The following is a 14,270-nucleotide window of genomic DNA, read 5'->3' on the forward strand; positions in this document are numbered from 1 at the left end:
CGCAGCCTCTCCCGGCCCCTTACAGGGTCTTCCAAGGGCCTTCGAAGCCCCTAGGATTCCAGCATCAGTTCTCCTTCCCCTCACCTCGGGAAGGCAAAGATTGCACCATCTAGAGATTGTTGAAAAGAAGCGCACGCAATAGCTCCCAAAAGGCCGGGAGCTCCAGCTACCTGCCGGGGTCCTGGTTACGCTCCTGTCACCCCTGGGCGCGAGGCTCGGATCGCTTTCCCTTCCATTTCCTCCCCAGCTACGGCAAACCTCGGGCTGGGCACTGGCCCTTTAAGAAGCTGTCACGGAGGCGCCGCTGGCCCCGCCCGGCGTCGGGGAGGGCCGCGCGGGAGGGGAGGGGCCGGTGGCTGGAGCTGGTGGTGGAGGGAACTGGGGAGGTGGTGGTGGGGGGGGGGGTCTGGGTCTATTTTTAGCTCGGGGTCGGGTCACGTGACGGGAGTGACGTCTCCGAATGTTGTTGTTGGTGGCGGCGGCGAGCGGAGCCCGAGGAGCCGCCGCAAAGATGGAGGAGCCGTCGAGGAGGCGCTGCCGCTGCTGCCGCCGCCGCTGCTGCCGCCGCCGCCCGCGGAGCCGGAGCTCGAACCGCAGCGGGTGAGCGCGTCCGCCGTAACCCGCCGGGATCCCGCCTTCCCCCCTTCTCGCCCGCGGACCCCGGGGACGCCAGGCGGCCACCCCCCCAACCACCGCCACCACTGCCTCCTCTCCCGCCGTCGCTGGCCCGCGGGAGTCCCCGCGCGCGCCGCGCTCCCTCCTCCTTCCCTCCCGGCGCCCTGGCCGGCCGGCTGGGTGATGTCCCCTTTCCCCGGGAGCGTCGCCGGTCCCCGGGAGCCGGGCCACGGGGCTGGCGGCGCGCGCGTCCCCTCCCCACCCCTGCCGTGCAGGGCGCCTTCCCTGCAGGTAAGGGAGGGGCCCGTCTTCCCGCGCCCTGCGCCCCCAGATGGCCCGGAGACCGGGCGGGCGGGGGGAGGGAATGTCTTGATTTGTCCCCTCTCCCGCGGCGCATATTGGGTTTGCGGAGCGATTTTTTTTAGCTCTGCACCGGGATACTGGACAGACCTCATCTCTGGACACCCCTTTCTGGTTACTCTGAGGTGAGGGGCGCTGCCCACCCACATTGCTTCCTCCTCCTCTTCCCCCCCCACAAACCCTGTGGTTAAGATCGCATCCTTCATTTTTGCGTCCTTGACTTTCGTACAAGAAGAAGGGGGACTGCTGGAGGGGGGCCACCTTCTCTCTTTCCATTATTTTCACCCCCTCGCTTGTGAGGCGGTACTGCGTTAGTTTACCACCCTTTCCTGTCTGACACCCTGGAGCTGGGGAGTGAGCTAGGATATGACTTGGCTCTCTCTGGCATGGATAACCCCCCCCAACACCCCAGTTTTTCATCCTAGGCCTGTTTCTCAGGGGGCCATGGGCTCATCTAGTGCCTTGCTAATTTGGGGGAGTCTGTTTCTCTACCCCACCCATCCCTGGGGCCCTGGGGGAAGATGAGAACTGGTTGGGTGATAAGTAATTAATCTGGGAGCTTGGGAGGGGGTGAGAGAGGAATGGTTGGGGGTGCTTCATGGAGGGGAGGAGGTGACCTCTTGTTATCCCTGCCTTTGGCCTTCTGAGATGAGGTGTCTAAGGAGGAAGGGTAGCAGCTGCAGTTGCTTTGGGGGTATGTGTGAAAGGGACCACTCTGACAGCGACAAGCATTCTTCTGGGACCTGGAATGAGCTTTGTAGTTTGGGGTGGGGGTGTGTGTGATGGTGGTGGCAGTTGGGTTCAGAGTCCAGTGGGAGGGGAAGATGGAACCAGATCCTGGGAACAAAAGGAGGCAAGGGATGAGTGATCTAAGAGTCTTGGCCAGAAGGACCCCTTGGGCATTCCTGCCACTGGGTCTCCTCTTAGTTTCTGAGGCAGGTTGGTCCCTGGCTCCTCGGGTCCCCGTCCCTGAGACCCTTGAGCTTGCGTTGCCTATAGAGACTCTGGGCTAGGTTAGGATATGAATAAGCCATGTTAGGGTCTGCCTGCTTGTTCATTCCAGCCTTCTCTCCTTTCTTTCCCTCCCTAAAAACACAGCTTGGGGAGATCATAGTGCCTCCTTCCTCTTTTCTTAAGCCTTCTCTTCGCCTCTTTCTACTTCGACTTGGATCTGTGTGATCCTGAGGAGTAGGTCCCCAGCATCTCCACTTTCTCCCTGGAGTGTATGTGTGCACTGCAGCATTCACGGATACAGGTTAGCCCTGGGTAAAGGTGGAGGAAATGTTTGCTCTAGGCTGGCCATTCCACTTCCCCGTGTATCCCCTACTTTGGCAGGACCATGCAATCTGGAGTGTGGGGGGGAACAGTGTTACATGCCCCACCCACCTCAAGTAACTGCAGACTCTGTGGTCTGCTTTTCTATTCCTAGAGGTGGGTTCTTAGCAGTGTGCTTAGAGATGGGGTTTAGGACTATGAAGTGGGGGGGGGCATCTGTGTTTTTGCATGGCCAGGGAGGGGCATCAACCCTGAGGAGCTAGAGGTAGAGCAGTCGGTGTTGAAGTCGCAGCTGCTCTTTAATAATTAATTCTTCCTACTCACATCCCTTTGAGGAGGGATGTCTGAAACTCGGCTTCAGGCTCAGGCAGCCTGCTTAGAGGACTGCACTCCCGTGGGGGGTGGGGGGGGATGAGAGAGACAGAGATGGGGGGGCGGTTCTTGGCATTTTTTTTTGGTAGCACTGTTGCTCATGAATGAAAACCTGATGCAGCCCGTGAGGGGGCCTATTGTAGCTGACTTTGGCTAACTCAACTTTCTCTGCCTTTCTTTTCTCCCACCCCACCTCACACCCACCCCAGCCCCAGCCTTTTTCTTGAATGGGAACCCTGTCTGGTAGTGTTGGGGAGGGGGTTATCATTCTGTCTGAGGTTTTAGGGCAAACAGACCCCCTTCTTCTGCCCTCTGCCTCCGCCTCCTCTCCCCTCCCCTCCCCCCCCTTTTTTTTCTAGAAATAGCAGCCTCCTCCATCTGGCTTGTGCAGATGCCTGGAGCTGCGTCTGAGCAGACAAACAGAAATGGGCCGATTGCAAAAATGAATTTGTCAGCCTGGTGCCTTTTTTTTCCTCCCCTGTTGCCTTCCCCCCTTCCCTAGTTTGGGGTCCACATGGCTCCAGTACTCCTGGACTTCTGTTGGCTCTGTTTTGGGGAGGCACAAGGTAGTAGATGCTCTTTGAGGCTGGGCGCGGTGGTCTGCTATGGCCACTGTCAGGACAGGTTGTGAAGAGACGCCACTGATGCTTTGGGGTGGCCGTGTGGACTTCCGGCTCTGTCAGGCAGTTGCTGGGGCAAGTGAAGCCTATGGCAGATACACAAGACTTGGCTCAGACTGCTCAGTCCTATTATCTGTGATCTGGGGAGCAGCCTGGGCTTGGGAGCTCAGGTCCTTAGCCTGCCTCTCTCAGGGTCAGGGTGTGCTGGGAGTGGGTGGGTGGCATGGTGGTACGTAGTCTAGGTTTTGGAGAGGCCCTCCAACACACATCTGATGCCTGCGAATTCAGAGGGAGCTATTTGAAGGATGAATTCCTGTAGGCCAGCAGAGTGAACTTGTGGCTTTTGGGACATTGCATGGCTCCAGTCTCTCTCTTGTCTGCTCTCCTCTTACCCTCTGCCAGGATTTTTATTGCTTGCAGAATGGGGTGAGGGTGTTTCCCCAGGGTTTCTGCCCCGCCTCCTTGAGTTTAGCAGGACTTGTAGGATGAGATGCTGCTGGTTTCCTGCACTCGTCCCAGTGCCCTGTCTGGAGGTGGAAGGAGGGTTTGGATTCTAGAGTCATCTAGAAGGAAGGAAGGAGCTGGCCACTGGGGTTAGGGAAGCAGGGCCCTGAGGGGCTGTGGTTGCTCCCGGGGTTGGCTTCCAAGTGGTAGGTAGTCCAGGAGCCTGGTCCCCCGCTGCCCACAGAGACCTTCATGTAACAATAGCCAGCAACTTTTCAGACTGTCTTCGCTCTCTTTTGTGCCCTAGACAAGAAGCTGTGCCTGTCCTGACCAGGCTGTGAAAGCGGCTGCTTTGTTTCCCAGGAAACCCTGCTGGTGGCTCTTGTTCACTTGGGAGACCTGTGAACCAAAGCTCAGGGGTTTGCAGGTGGACATGGGCCCTGGGCACCCCTGAGTCCCACGGGGTGGGGAGAAATAGAGCCTAAGTGGATCCTGAGCCCACTGTGAGCTCACGGAGTCACCAGTCTTCTCCCCAGTGGGTGAGGCTCGACAGCCTTAAGATCCAGAGAGGCTAGGTGAGTGAGGTAAAAGGGAGCTCACTGAGTTTTTGTCCCCTTGGGATCTGTCCTCCTGAGTGCCCTGCAGTGGAGGCACCTTTCAGTAAGTAGATGGGCTGGGCTACTCAGGCTGCTGCAACCGTGGGAATTTCTGAACCTGTTTTCCCCAGCCCACGGGAAAAGGGTGTGAGCAGAACTGGGCGCCAGCCTTGGTGTGGGCACGGGCTGAGCTGCCTGCCCACGCGGGCCTACCAGCACACTAACAGCCCCACCTGCTGCATTCCTGAACTTAGCCCCAGCCCTGTGTCGTCTCTTTTGTCTTTACCCCACATCTGCGCCTGTTGGAGTGTTCCAGTCCCTTCAACCCTGACCCTAGTCTCAATATACCTTTCTGCAACCACAGAGTTTGAGCCCCATGGATGAGGTGACAGCCGGGTCGTGCATGTGTGTGTGTGTGTGTGTGTGTGTGTGTGTGTGTGTGTGTGTGTTTTCCTGTGGCCCCACCATACTGAATAGTGGCCTTCTTGGCTCCAATGGACCCTACCCCTGAGACTCCTTGGTGAGAGTACAGAGACTTACGAAGAACATGGAGGCTTACCCCACCAGGAGGTGAGGTTCTCTGGGAAGCAGATCTACTTGCCTGCTTGAGGCTGGGGAGCAGAGTTAGGGTTGAAACATCCCGCAGCTCCTGTGCTCAGCCTGTGTTGGTTTGCTTCTTGCCACTTGCCCTCCTTGGGTATTGGAAGGCCTGCCTTTACTTGGAAGCAGATGAATGAGGTCATGTCTGAGTGGACCTGGGCCATTTAGGGATAGGCCCAGGTGCTGCCTGCCTAGTGTCTGAGGCTTGAGGACTTAACTGTGAGGCTGGGACAAGGGAGAACTGGAGGTGTGGGGGACAGCTTGCCCAATCCATGGTCCTCTACCACTTCCTCCATTACTGTATTGGCTTTGGCTACCCTTGGACCTTTTGGTGCGTTTGTAAAAACTGGAAAAAGGCATCCCTTGTTCTGGTAGATTCAGCACGTGTTACACCTTGGCTGGGCAGGCAGAGCATGGGCTGGATTTCATACCTGTTTGCCCAGGACACAACCTATATGATGCATAAAGCCCTGTACTTGGGCCCTTGGTCCATATAGGCTGGTGGTGCTGGACCTGGGATGGATGTATCTGATACATATTTTTTTCCCAGTAGTGCTGGGAATTGAACCCTGGGCCTTGCATATGCCAGGCAGCCACTTTCCCACTGAGCTGCATTTCTAGTCAGGATGTCTCTGAATTTTCTAACTCCTAAAATACAGTCTCATACTGTGACCCATTGTGGAGTCTGGGAGATCAAAACAAGCACGTTTGCATTTCTAGGCATGGGTGGCAAAGGCTTAGAATGGAGGGAGAAGATTTCTGTCCCACTGGGTGTTCAGCTGGCCTAGGATTCTGGAGCTAGGTGCCAGTTTCTCCCTGACCTTTGTTTGTTTGTTTTACATAAAGTCTTATTCTAGCCCAGGCTGACCTGGAATTCATTATGTAGTCTCAGGGTGGCCTTGAACTCACAGTGATCCTCCTACCTCTGCCTCCCTAGTGCTGGGCTTAAAGGTGTGCGCCACCATGTCCAACTTTTTTTTTTTTCTTTGATACAGGATCTCATGTAGCCCAGTCTGGCCTCAAACAACTCATTATGTAGCTAAGGGGATAACCTTGAACTCCTGATTCTCCTGCCTCCACTTCTGAAGTGCTGGGTTTATAGGCAGATGTCACCATGCTTAGCACCTCTTCCTAGCTTCCACCAGGGGTTCTAGGTCAGCTTGGCCTCTTCTCACTGCCTTGGATAGTGCCTAGAAGCTTCCTGCACTTCTTTGTTGGTGACAGTCCCACATCAGGAACCCTCCAGAAATCTGTCAGGGCTCCCCATCTGGCAGTGGACCCTGATGTCTACAAAGGCCACTACAGCCATTTCCTATCCCTTGGGCACCAGAAGCCTCACCAGTTAGGAAAAGAATAAACCAGGGGTTGGTCCAGTTCTGCTTGTGTCCTCTGTGCCCTGGGCAAGTAGCCCTTTCTCTCTTTCCAGGTTTAAGCAGACCACTCCAAGGTCTTCTTTGGCTCTCAGATTCCTGAGTTGGGGGCCTCTAACCCTACTCCATCTTTCCCCAGGGATGCCGTTCTGAGTGCCTGACTGCCTCGCCCCGAAGGATGGCCTTGGATGGGCATTAGAGGCAAGGCGGCCCCGGGCTCCTGTCCCGTCCGTCTGTCTGTTATCGTCTGTTTCTCTTGACATCACCGCAGCTCCACCCCCTCCTGTCCCAGTCCCCAGCGCCAGCTTCCTGCGGGCCCAGAGCCGGCATGAACTCTCCCAACGAGTCGGGTAAGAGCTGGGAGGTTGGAGAAGAGCCTCCTGGGGCAGCTTTGAATGCAATGGGCTATGTGGGTTTCCTGCCCAAGCTAGCTGACTGCCAGTTGTAAGCTGTCAGGGAACAAGGGGGTCAAGAGTGAGGGTGCAGAAGCCTTGCAAGAAGAGGACGGAGGCCAACCGTGAAGCAGACCTGGAAATCCATGGCCCTGGGGGTGTCTGTTTCCTCCTCTGTGCCATGCCAGCCCTCCACTTGAGAGCCTTATGTTCCTGAAGGGGTGTGTACTCCAGAACCTCTCTGGGTGGCCTGGGGCAGTGTTGGAAGTATTTCCTTGATGTAGCTGGATGTCCATGCTACTTCTCCTGGTGGTGGCTTCTTTCCTTGCTGAAGTGTCTGTATTCTGCTTTTTGTTTTTTTTCCCCTTCGTGGAGGTTTGCTCCAGGCCTTCGCCTCTGTGCTTGGGTGTGTGGTATGGGTTTGGGCGTGGGGTCATGAGTGTGTAGAGGAGTCTCAGCCCTCCGCCTTGTTCTCGGTCCCTCCGTATGGTTGGCTCCTTGAGGCCTTTCACTCTGAGATTTCCCATTGCCCTCTGCTAGGACCCTGAGTCCATTGCTGACAGAAATGTTCTGTGGATGAGATTCCAGGCAGCTTTCTGTCCGGGTGGGTCTGGACATGTGCCCATGAGGATGTGTCCAAATGGCCTGAGCTGGACCCTCAGGAGTTTCCCAGGAAGGGTCACAGGTCAGTGTGGTCAGAGTAATAACTGCCTTCTCTCCTCTGCTGTCTCCTTCTGCAGTCTGAGAAGCTGCTGAGCTTTAACCCTCCCCGGCCCATTCTGTGCCTACTTCTTTTTCTCTAGGTGTGGATGGGTGGATATTTTCCTTTCTTTTAGAGAAAGAGATATTGAGGACATGGGATGAAAACTCACCTACAGGATGGTCCAAAAGCAGGAGCAGGAGGAATCCAGGGCTCCCCTCTCCAGCTTCATTCCCTGCCCATCCTCCTGCTGGCTTCATGGTCCCTGACGATGGCCTCCTGCCTTTGCCTCCATCTGCCTTGTAGAGGCTGTACTAGGTGGGCTCTCGAGCTCTGGCTTTCTGCCTCATTCTGTTAGGTGTGCTCATAAAGTGGCAGGAGAGGCCTGGTGGTCCCTCACCTGTCTCAGCTCAACTCAGCTGTGAGACTGTTCTTCACAGGCCCGTCTGGCAGGGGTGCCAGCTGCTCCCCTTCTCTGAGCTGCAACCTGGAGCTTTCCATGAACTGTCTCCGGCTCCCACCGCACATGGGACCTGGAGGGCAGCTCTGGGCCAGGAGCACAGGAGCTGCTCAGAGACATGTGGCGGTAGTTTCCCAGTGCTGGGGTTTCATTCTCTTGCCGTGAAAGGTTATCATAATTCACCCTGGGTAGATGAAGTTACTGGGTTGTCTTTCCAAGTACTAGTGGTCCAGGTTACCCTCACAGCCACCTCTCCAGAGCTGGCAGGAGTGTGCTGGTAGCTGGAAGTGTCTACCAGCTTGGGAGCTGCTGCTGAGCCCTGGTAAGGTGGACGTACTCAGTGGGCCTGTGGCATTAGCCTGCCTCCCAGCTGGCTTTCCAGCTGCCCCCAGCAGGGGGAGATGCTGTCTTCATGGTATATGGGCGGGAGGGAGGGAGAGAAGGGCTCTGGGATCTAGAACCACATTTTAGGGTTATTAAGACCGATTAGAGGGGCCATCCTGCTTGTGGCCCTTCCCATGGTTTTCTTACGGTTGTAGGATTGGTTCCTCTGGTGGCACAGTTGTACTGTGCTGGGGGAGGACAGCCAGTCTGTACACAGCTTTTCGTCCTTGAGGGGCTCAGTTTTTGCTGTTCTCTGAGCCTGGTTGGCATCTGGACTCAGGCTGCCAGCGCCCAGCGCCTGGCAGGAGCCTGGGAACCACATGCCTTGGGACTCCACGGAAGTAAAATGAAACCACAAACTGTAGCCAGAGCACACGGGTGTCCATGTCCCTGTGGACACCTTGCGGAGAGTCCCAAGAAGGAAAGGTATGGAGCCATGGGGCAGACAACGGAGGAGGGAAAGATGGTCACTTCCCACCTCTCCCTGCCGTCCAGCCCATTTGCTCTTTTCTCCCTAGGGCACCTAGCTGCAAGGTTGAGTTCTGTAGGGAGCCTCCTCTGTCCTCTTGCTGCCTCTTGGCCCAAGAGCTTTTCAGTTTGGCAAGTTCTTGTCTAGTTCACCAGTAAGCTTGGCCTGTGAGGGCAGCAGGATGATAGGAAATGGTCTATTGCTGACTACCCCTCCTGCAAGGGAGTTCCTGGTGAAGGGATGGCAGGTGGGAGACTAATTGATCTGCTTCTGCCCATCACCTCAGGCTGCAGGTTCGAATTCACATACCCTAGGGCAGAGCTGCATGCCAGCACTTGACTTCATCTACTTTTTTTTTTTTTTTCCTGGTTAGTCAGTGAGGTTTTTTTTTTTTTAAATTTTTTTTAATTGACAACTTCCATAATTATAAACAACATCCCATGCTAATTCCCCCCCCCCACTTTCCCCTTTGAAACTCTACTCTCCATCATATTCCCTCCCCTTCTCAGTCAGTCTCTCTTTTATTTTGATGTCATGATCTTTTCCTCCTCATCTGCTTCGGATATCCCAGGAGTTTATGAAGAGACCAGTCTGCTTCCCTCTGTCTTTCTCTTCAGTCTAAAGGGGACTCCAAGAGTGAGGCGTTCTTTCTTTTGCTATAACGAGTTTCATCTGCATGTTTTCCTCTGAGGTTGGACGAACCACTGTGGGACCTAGGACCTTGACTTCCCTGGTTGTACTCTATCCTCTGTGCCATTGCTCAGAGAGGGCAAGAATGTGGACTGCCATGTGAGCCTGCCTGGGTGCTGGTGGGGCCCCAGAGGAGGCAGCCAGGTTCCTTATCCCCAGCGTGGGAGGAAGACAAGCTTCATGACAACACCTGTCTGCCTAGTACCTCCCAGCACCCTCTATACTTTCTCTCCTTCCCTTTCCCAGGAGGGAGGGCAGCTGCCCCCTCCCTTTGGGGTGACCAGAGAAACTGGGGCATGGGTGTAGGGTGGAGCCAAGAATCTTGGCGTCCTGTCTCCCTGCCTCGGGCTCTGCTGAGCCCCTGGGAGGCAGGTAGCCAACTTGAAGAGGAGAAAGTGGGTCAGTGTTGGCATGGGCAAGGGTCTAGAAAGAGGACCCTTGGCCTCCCTTGTCTACTGAAGCGCCCCAGCAGATTGGAATCTGCTTCCCCCTTCCTGTGCCCCTCTTCATTATTCCAGAGGGATCGAAGGCTTAGGATGGAATGGTGAGAGGAGACAAGGTCAACCCAGAGGGGAAGTGGAGGATGCACTTGGTTTCGAATGAGAGGGCTCAGCCCTCACCTAGCCTGGACTTGGCTTGTGGCAGCTCTTGGGCCATGCTGATGGGCTCTAGCACGACTGGGCTCAAAGAGCAGGAAAGAACTAGCTGGCAGGCCGGCCTAGTGTTTCTAGGGCCCCCAGGGCCGCTGGCATTTTATAATCCAGACTTTTCCTAGGCCAGCCCTGGGCTTTACTGCGCACAAAACAGGATTTCCTCCCTTCCTTTCAGTCAGGGCCCATGTCAGCTTTTGGGCTCATGAGATGGAAGCCTGGAAGAGCTCAAGGAGCCAGCATGGGATTCAGCTCCTGCTCTTGCTTCACAGGGTTTGGAGGTCAGAGTGGAGTCTCCGAGGAGGGGACTGCTGGGGAGAATGGTGCTAGCTCTGTAGCCCTGACTGTAGTCCAGGCTGGCCTTGAACTCACTGGGGCCAGCTCTGGATGTGGCTCATGGACCCATCCTTCATGAGTATTTTGTAGTGTGTGGGGCAGGACATGGAAGCGCTGGATGGGTAGGGATAGGGAAGTAAACATAAGGAGGAAGACTATAGCAGGAAGGATTGACGTTAGATATTAGGAAGACCTTGTCACTCCACCTGCATCTCAGAAGGATCCCTGTCCCCTGCATCTTCACTCAGATTTCCTTCGAGGATACTTGGGAGTTGTGTTGAATATTGCCTGGCAGGGTTTGATACTTTTCCTAATCATGGCAGCCATGGGATGGTGCTTGGAGCTTTCCTGAGCGTCTGGCCTCCAGGTGCCTATCCCCTGCCTCTTCTTTCTTCCCTAAGAAGCGCGTCCTCTTTGTCAAGCATGGTGGCTCCTGCCTGTCATCCCAGCGGTGGTAAGGCTGAGGCAGGAGGATCACTGAGCTTTAGGCCAGCCTGGGCTACACGAAGTGAGACCTTGTTTCAGAAAGGGAGGAAGTCCTCTTTCCAACTTCATCTGGCTGATCTGAGGCTTGGGCCCATGAGATGGAAGCCTGGAAGGGCTCAAGGAAGCAGCATGGGATTCATGGGGTCTGGATGCCCTGCTCTCAAATTGTCACGACACTGATAACTTCCTCTTGTTCTGAGCAGGCCTCCCCTGTTGTGGTTTTTTATTTTTTATTTATTAGAAAGAGAGAGAATAGGCATGCCAGAGCCTCTAGTCACTGCAAACAAACTCTAGACGCATATGCCACCTTGTACCTCTGGCTTACATGGGACCTGGAGAATTGAACCTAGGTCCTTAGGTTTTGCAGGCAAGTGCCTTAACCACTAGGCAATCTCTCAAGCCCAGGGCTCCCCTGTTGCTTCTCTGTGTCTAGACAGAGAGAACCAGGACAGGGTTAGCCAGCCCTTCTGGTTGCTCTCAGCGTGGGTGGGTGGAGCCCTGGCTGGGAGGGGCAGCACCTGGCTTTTGGGGCTCCCTTGTGTCTGCTGCCCATCACCTTACTGATGAGGCCCTTGGCCTCACCTTTCATTCCTCTTGCGAGTGGCCACCATTGGCCAGAATGCAGCTAGGGCGGGGGGGGGGGGGGATGGGTGGTCGACAGGCTGACTTCCTCCAGCACAGGCTCCTGGATGCGCTGTTCCACTGCCTTTTCCTAGACTGTGCTCTGGCTGAGAAGCTGTAGCTTTAGACCCCTGCTCACTACCATTGGATGCCCTTCCCCCTTCCGTCATTGTCTGCAAAGCCTGCTTCTGCCACCTTTCCAGCCATGTCTTCCCCATCTGAAATCCTGGTGAAAGCAGGCTGGGAAGATGGGCTTCAGGAGCCATAGCCACCGTGTCCTTGGTTGGCCAGCTTCTCCCAGGCTACTGACAGGAGGGTGAGGTCATCCAGCCCAGAAAGAGGACAGGTGTCCCTGGCTCCATGCCTGGAGTGGGGGGCAAGGAGGGGCCAGGAGGGGGCTCCAAAATAGCAACTGTGACATCAGGAAGGGGGAGGGGGCCCAGACCCAGGAATAACTAGGCTATTAAAAGGCTCCAGTGAGGTCAGGGGGCTAAGTAGGATATCTATACTAGTGGGAGGCACAACCTGAGGAAAAGGGGCAGGCCATTGAGATTACAGGTGTCACTAGTTCCCATGGCACATTGGCCCCCTGGCCCAAGGAGCTAGGGCTGCTCCACCGGGTCAGGATGCTGACAGCCTCATGACTTCGTGGAGGGCCTCCAACGTCATCTTCCTACTTGGGCACTGGGGGTCATTTTGCCTGTTACTAGAAACCCTGAGGTAGCCTTGTGCATTCCCTTGCCTATGAAGCAGTGGGGTAGTGGTTAGAGGTCAGGCTTGAGCCTCAGACTTCACAGCTCTATGACTGTGACCTAGGGCCAGTGACTTCGATCTTGCCGTGCCTCAGTTTCCCTATCTGCTCCTCTTTCCCAACGTCGTCATGCAGAATAAAGGCAGTGACACTATGTGATGCTCTTAGCGCTGTACCAGTACCCACCAAGAGCAGCCTGTGTTGGGAGTGGGCATGTGTGCTTAGCCCTCTGCCTGAGCTTGGTAAGGCCAGCCCAGGAAGTCTTCCTGCCCCCTGAAAAGAAGCTGAGCTACCCAAGGTGGCACTCTAGAATAGTTGAGAAGGAGCCTGCCACTTAACTTCTATTTAGGGTCTCTCTGCTAGTAAGGAGGTAGGAAGACACCTCCCAGCTTTGCAGGAGGACAGAAGTTAATCATACTCACATACAGGGCTGATAGGACTCCAGGGAAGGTGTGACGTTAGGCCAGGTGGCTATGGCTATTTGTCACCTCTCCTTCACAAAAAAAATTTACGTATATATATGTATGTATATATGTATAGATACATATATAATTTATGAGAGCGAGAGAATGGGCATTGCAGGGCTTTCTGCCACTGGAAATGATCCCCAAACACATGTGCCAATTTGTGCATCTGGCTTTATGTGGTTACTGTGGAATTGAACCCAGGCTGTCAGACTTCATAAGCAAGCTCCTTTAACTGCTGAGCCATCTTTTCAGCCCTCCTCAGTCTTTCTGGTCCCTTTACCTACTGTGCTGGCCAGAGAGAAGATAGAAGCTTGAACCTGGCTTCCTCATGTTTGTTCCATTGCTTGCCCACAGCAGTAGCCAAAGCTGCTTCCAGATGCATGGGTCCTCTGCCTGTGCCCTTCCCCAGCCCAGCTTCTGGCCACCCAGGTCTGTGGCCTTGGCCCTGAGTGCAGGCCCTCCCCTGTCCCCTCCCCCTTGCTTGGCGCTTCCTCCTGGGGTGGAAAGCGCGCCTCCCCCCCCCCCCCATGGGGCCTCCGCCAGGCCTGGGCTCCTGGCAGCCAGCCTGCGGCTCCCTGAGCATGCTCCACCTATTTATAGACAGGGCCCTCCCCCAACAGCTATTTCAGTCTCCTGCCAGCTGCCGGCGGCTCATTCGGGAAGGAGGAGCAGGGAGCCAGGCCCAGAGCTGTCACCCAGCCGCACTGGGAGGGAACCCAGAGAGCCCGCCTGCCCGCCGAGCTCCCCTTCCTATCCTCTGAGCGACCAGCCTAGCCCAGCTCCCGGGACCTGTGGCTGCGGTCCACACTCCTGTATAGGAGGGCAGGCCTGCAGCCTCCGGGTCTCTGGCCCCAGAGCAGCCGGATGAGGCACTTCCCTGCCCTGTGGGTCCCAGCGGCAGTGGCCTGAGGGAATCCCCCACCCCCAGCTGCCCACCCGCCCTGCTGGCCACCTTCTCCTTGCCTGCTCCCGCCTCGGGCGGCCCCTTTCTGGGCATGCTGCTGGTGCCCAAGGCGCAGGGGCTCGTGGAGATGCTGCAGACCATCTATGAGACCGAGTCCTGTTTCTCAGCAGATGGCATGTCAGGCCGGGAACCAGCCTTGGAAATCCTGCCACGGACTCCTCTGCACAGCATCCCTGTGGCAGGTAAGTATCTCCGTGTCCCCGCCTGCCCTTTGCTCATGCCATCCTTGCCGCAGCTGAGCATCGTGCTGTGAGTCCTGCCCTGACCAGGTCCTGCTTTGGCTTTTGTTGAGGGCTTTATTGAACATCCCATGGGTTTGGGGAGCCATGCTTCCAGGATGGCCTCCCTGCCCGCACATCTGCCCTCCTTGCCCCGAGCTGTTCTTCCAGCCACACTCAGTACCATCCCTCCGCTGGCTTTGCCTCTAGCAGGGTCGGCCTCTGCTACTGGAGACTGGGTCTTACTAGAGGAGCCTGGCCTAGTTGGCACCATGGTCAGAAGGAAGGAAATAGGTCAGTGACCTGCCTCCAGGCTGTCTGCTCCCCAGGTTTAGGCATAGGAAGAAGCCAGAGCTGGGGTGGCCATAGGAATGGAAGGTGCCCCCGCTCCTGTGGATGGGCTCAGTGGAGTTGGGGCAAGGATAGGCAG

At 55.9% G+C, this 14,270-nt stretch overlaps 1 protein-coding gene across 12 annotated transcripts in view; it reads left to right on the forward strand.

Moving 5' to 3' along the window:
- Positions 1 to 519: 519 nt before the first annotated feature.
- Hdac5 (histone deacetylase 5) overlaps positions 520 to 14,270 on the forward strand; it is a 41,569-nt gene continuing 27,818 nt past the window's right edge. For 4 of the 12 annotated variants that reach the window (XM_045158047.1, XM_045158051.1, XM_004655291.2 and 1 more), the window contains exons 1-3: positions 520 to 600; positions 6,392 to 6,602; positions 13,730 to 13,804. In XM_045158047.1, the coding sequence (XP_045013982.1) occupies positions 6,581 to 6,602; positions 13,730 to 13,804 (97 nt within the window). In that variant the 5' untranslated portion in view covers positions 520 to 600; positions 6,392 to 6,580. Of the gene's footprint in view, positions 601 to 2,209; positions 2,231 to 6,391; positions 6,603 to 13,638; positions 13,805 to 14,270 lie in introns of those variants that run through there. The other 8 variants (XM_045158054.1, XM_045158050.1, XM_045158053.1 and 5 more) reach the window with 5 other exon arrangements.

Source organism: Jaculus jaculus, chromosome 9 (assembly GCF_020740685.1).
Source record: "Jaculus jaculus isolate mJacJac1 chromosome 9, mJacJac1.mat.Y.cur, whole genome shotgun sequence".
Classification (NCBI taxonomy): domain Eukaryota; kingdom Metazoa; phylum Chordata; class Mammalia; order Rodentia; family Dipodidae; genus Jaculus; species Jaculus jaculus.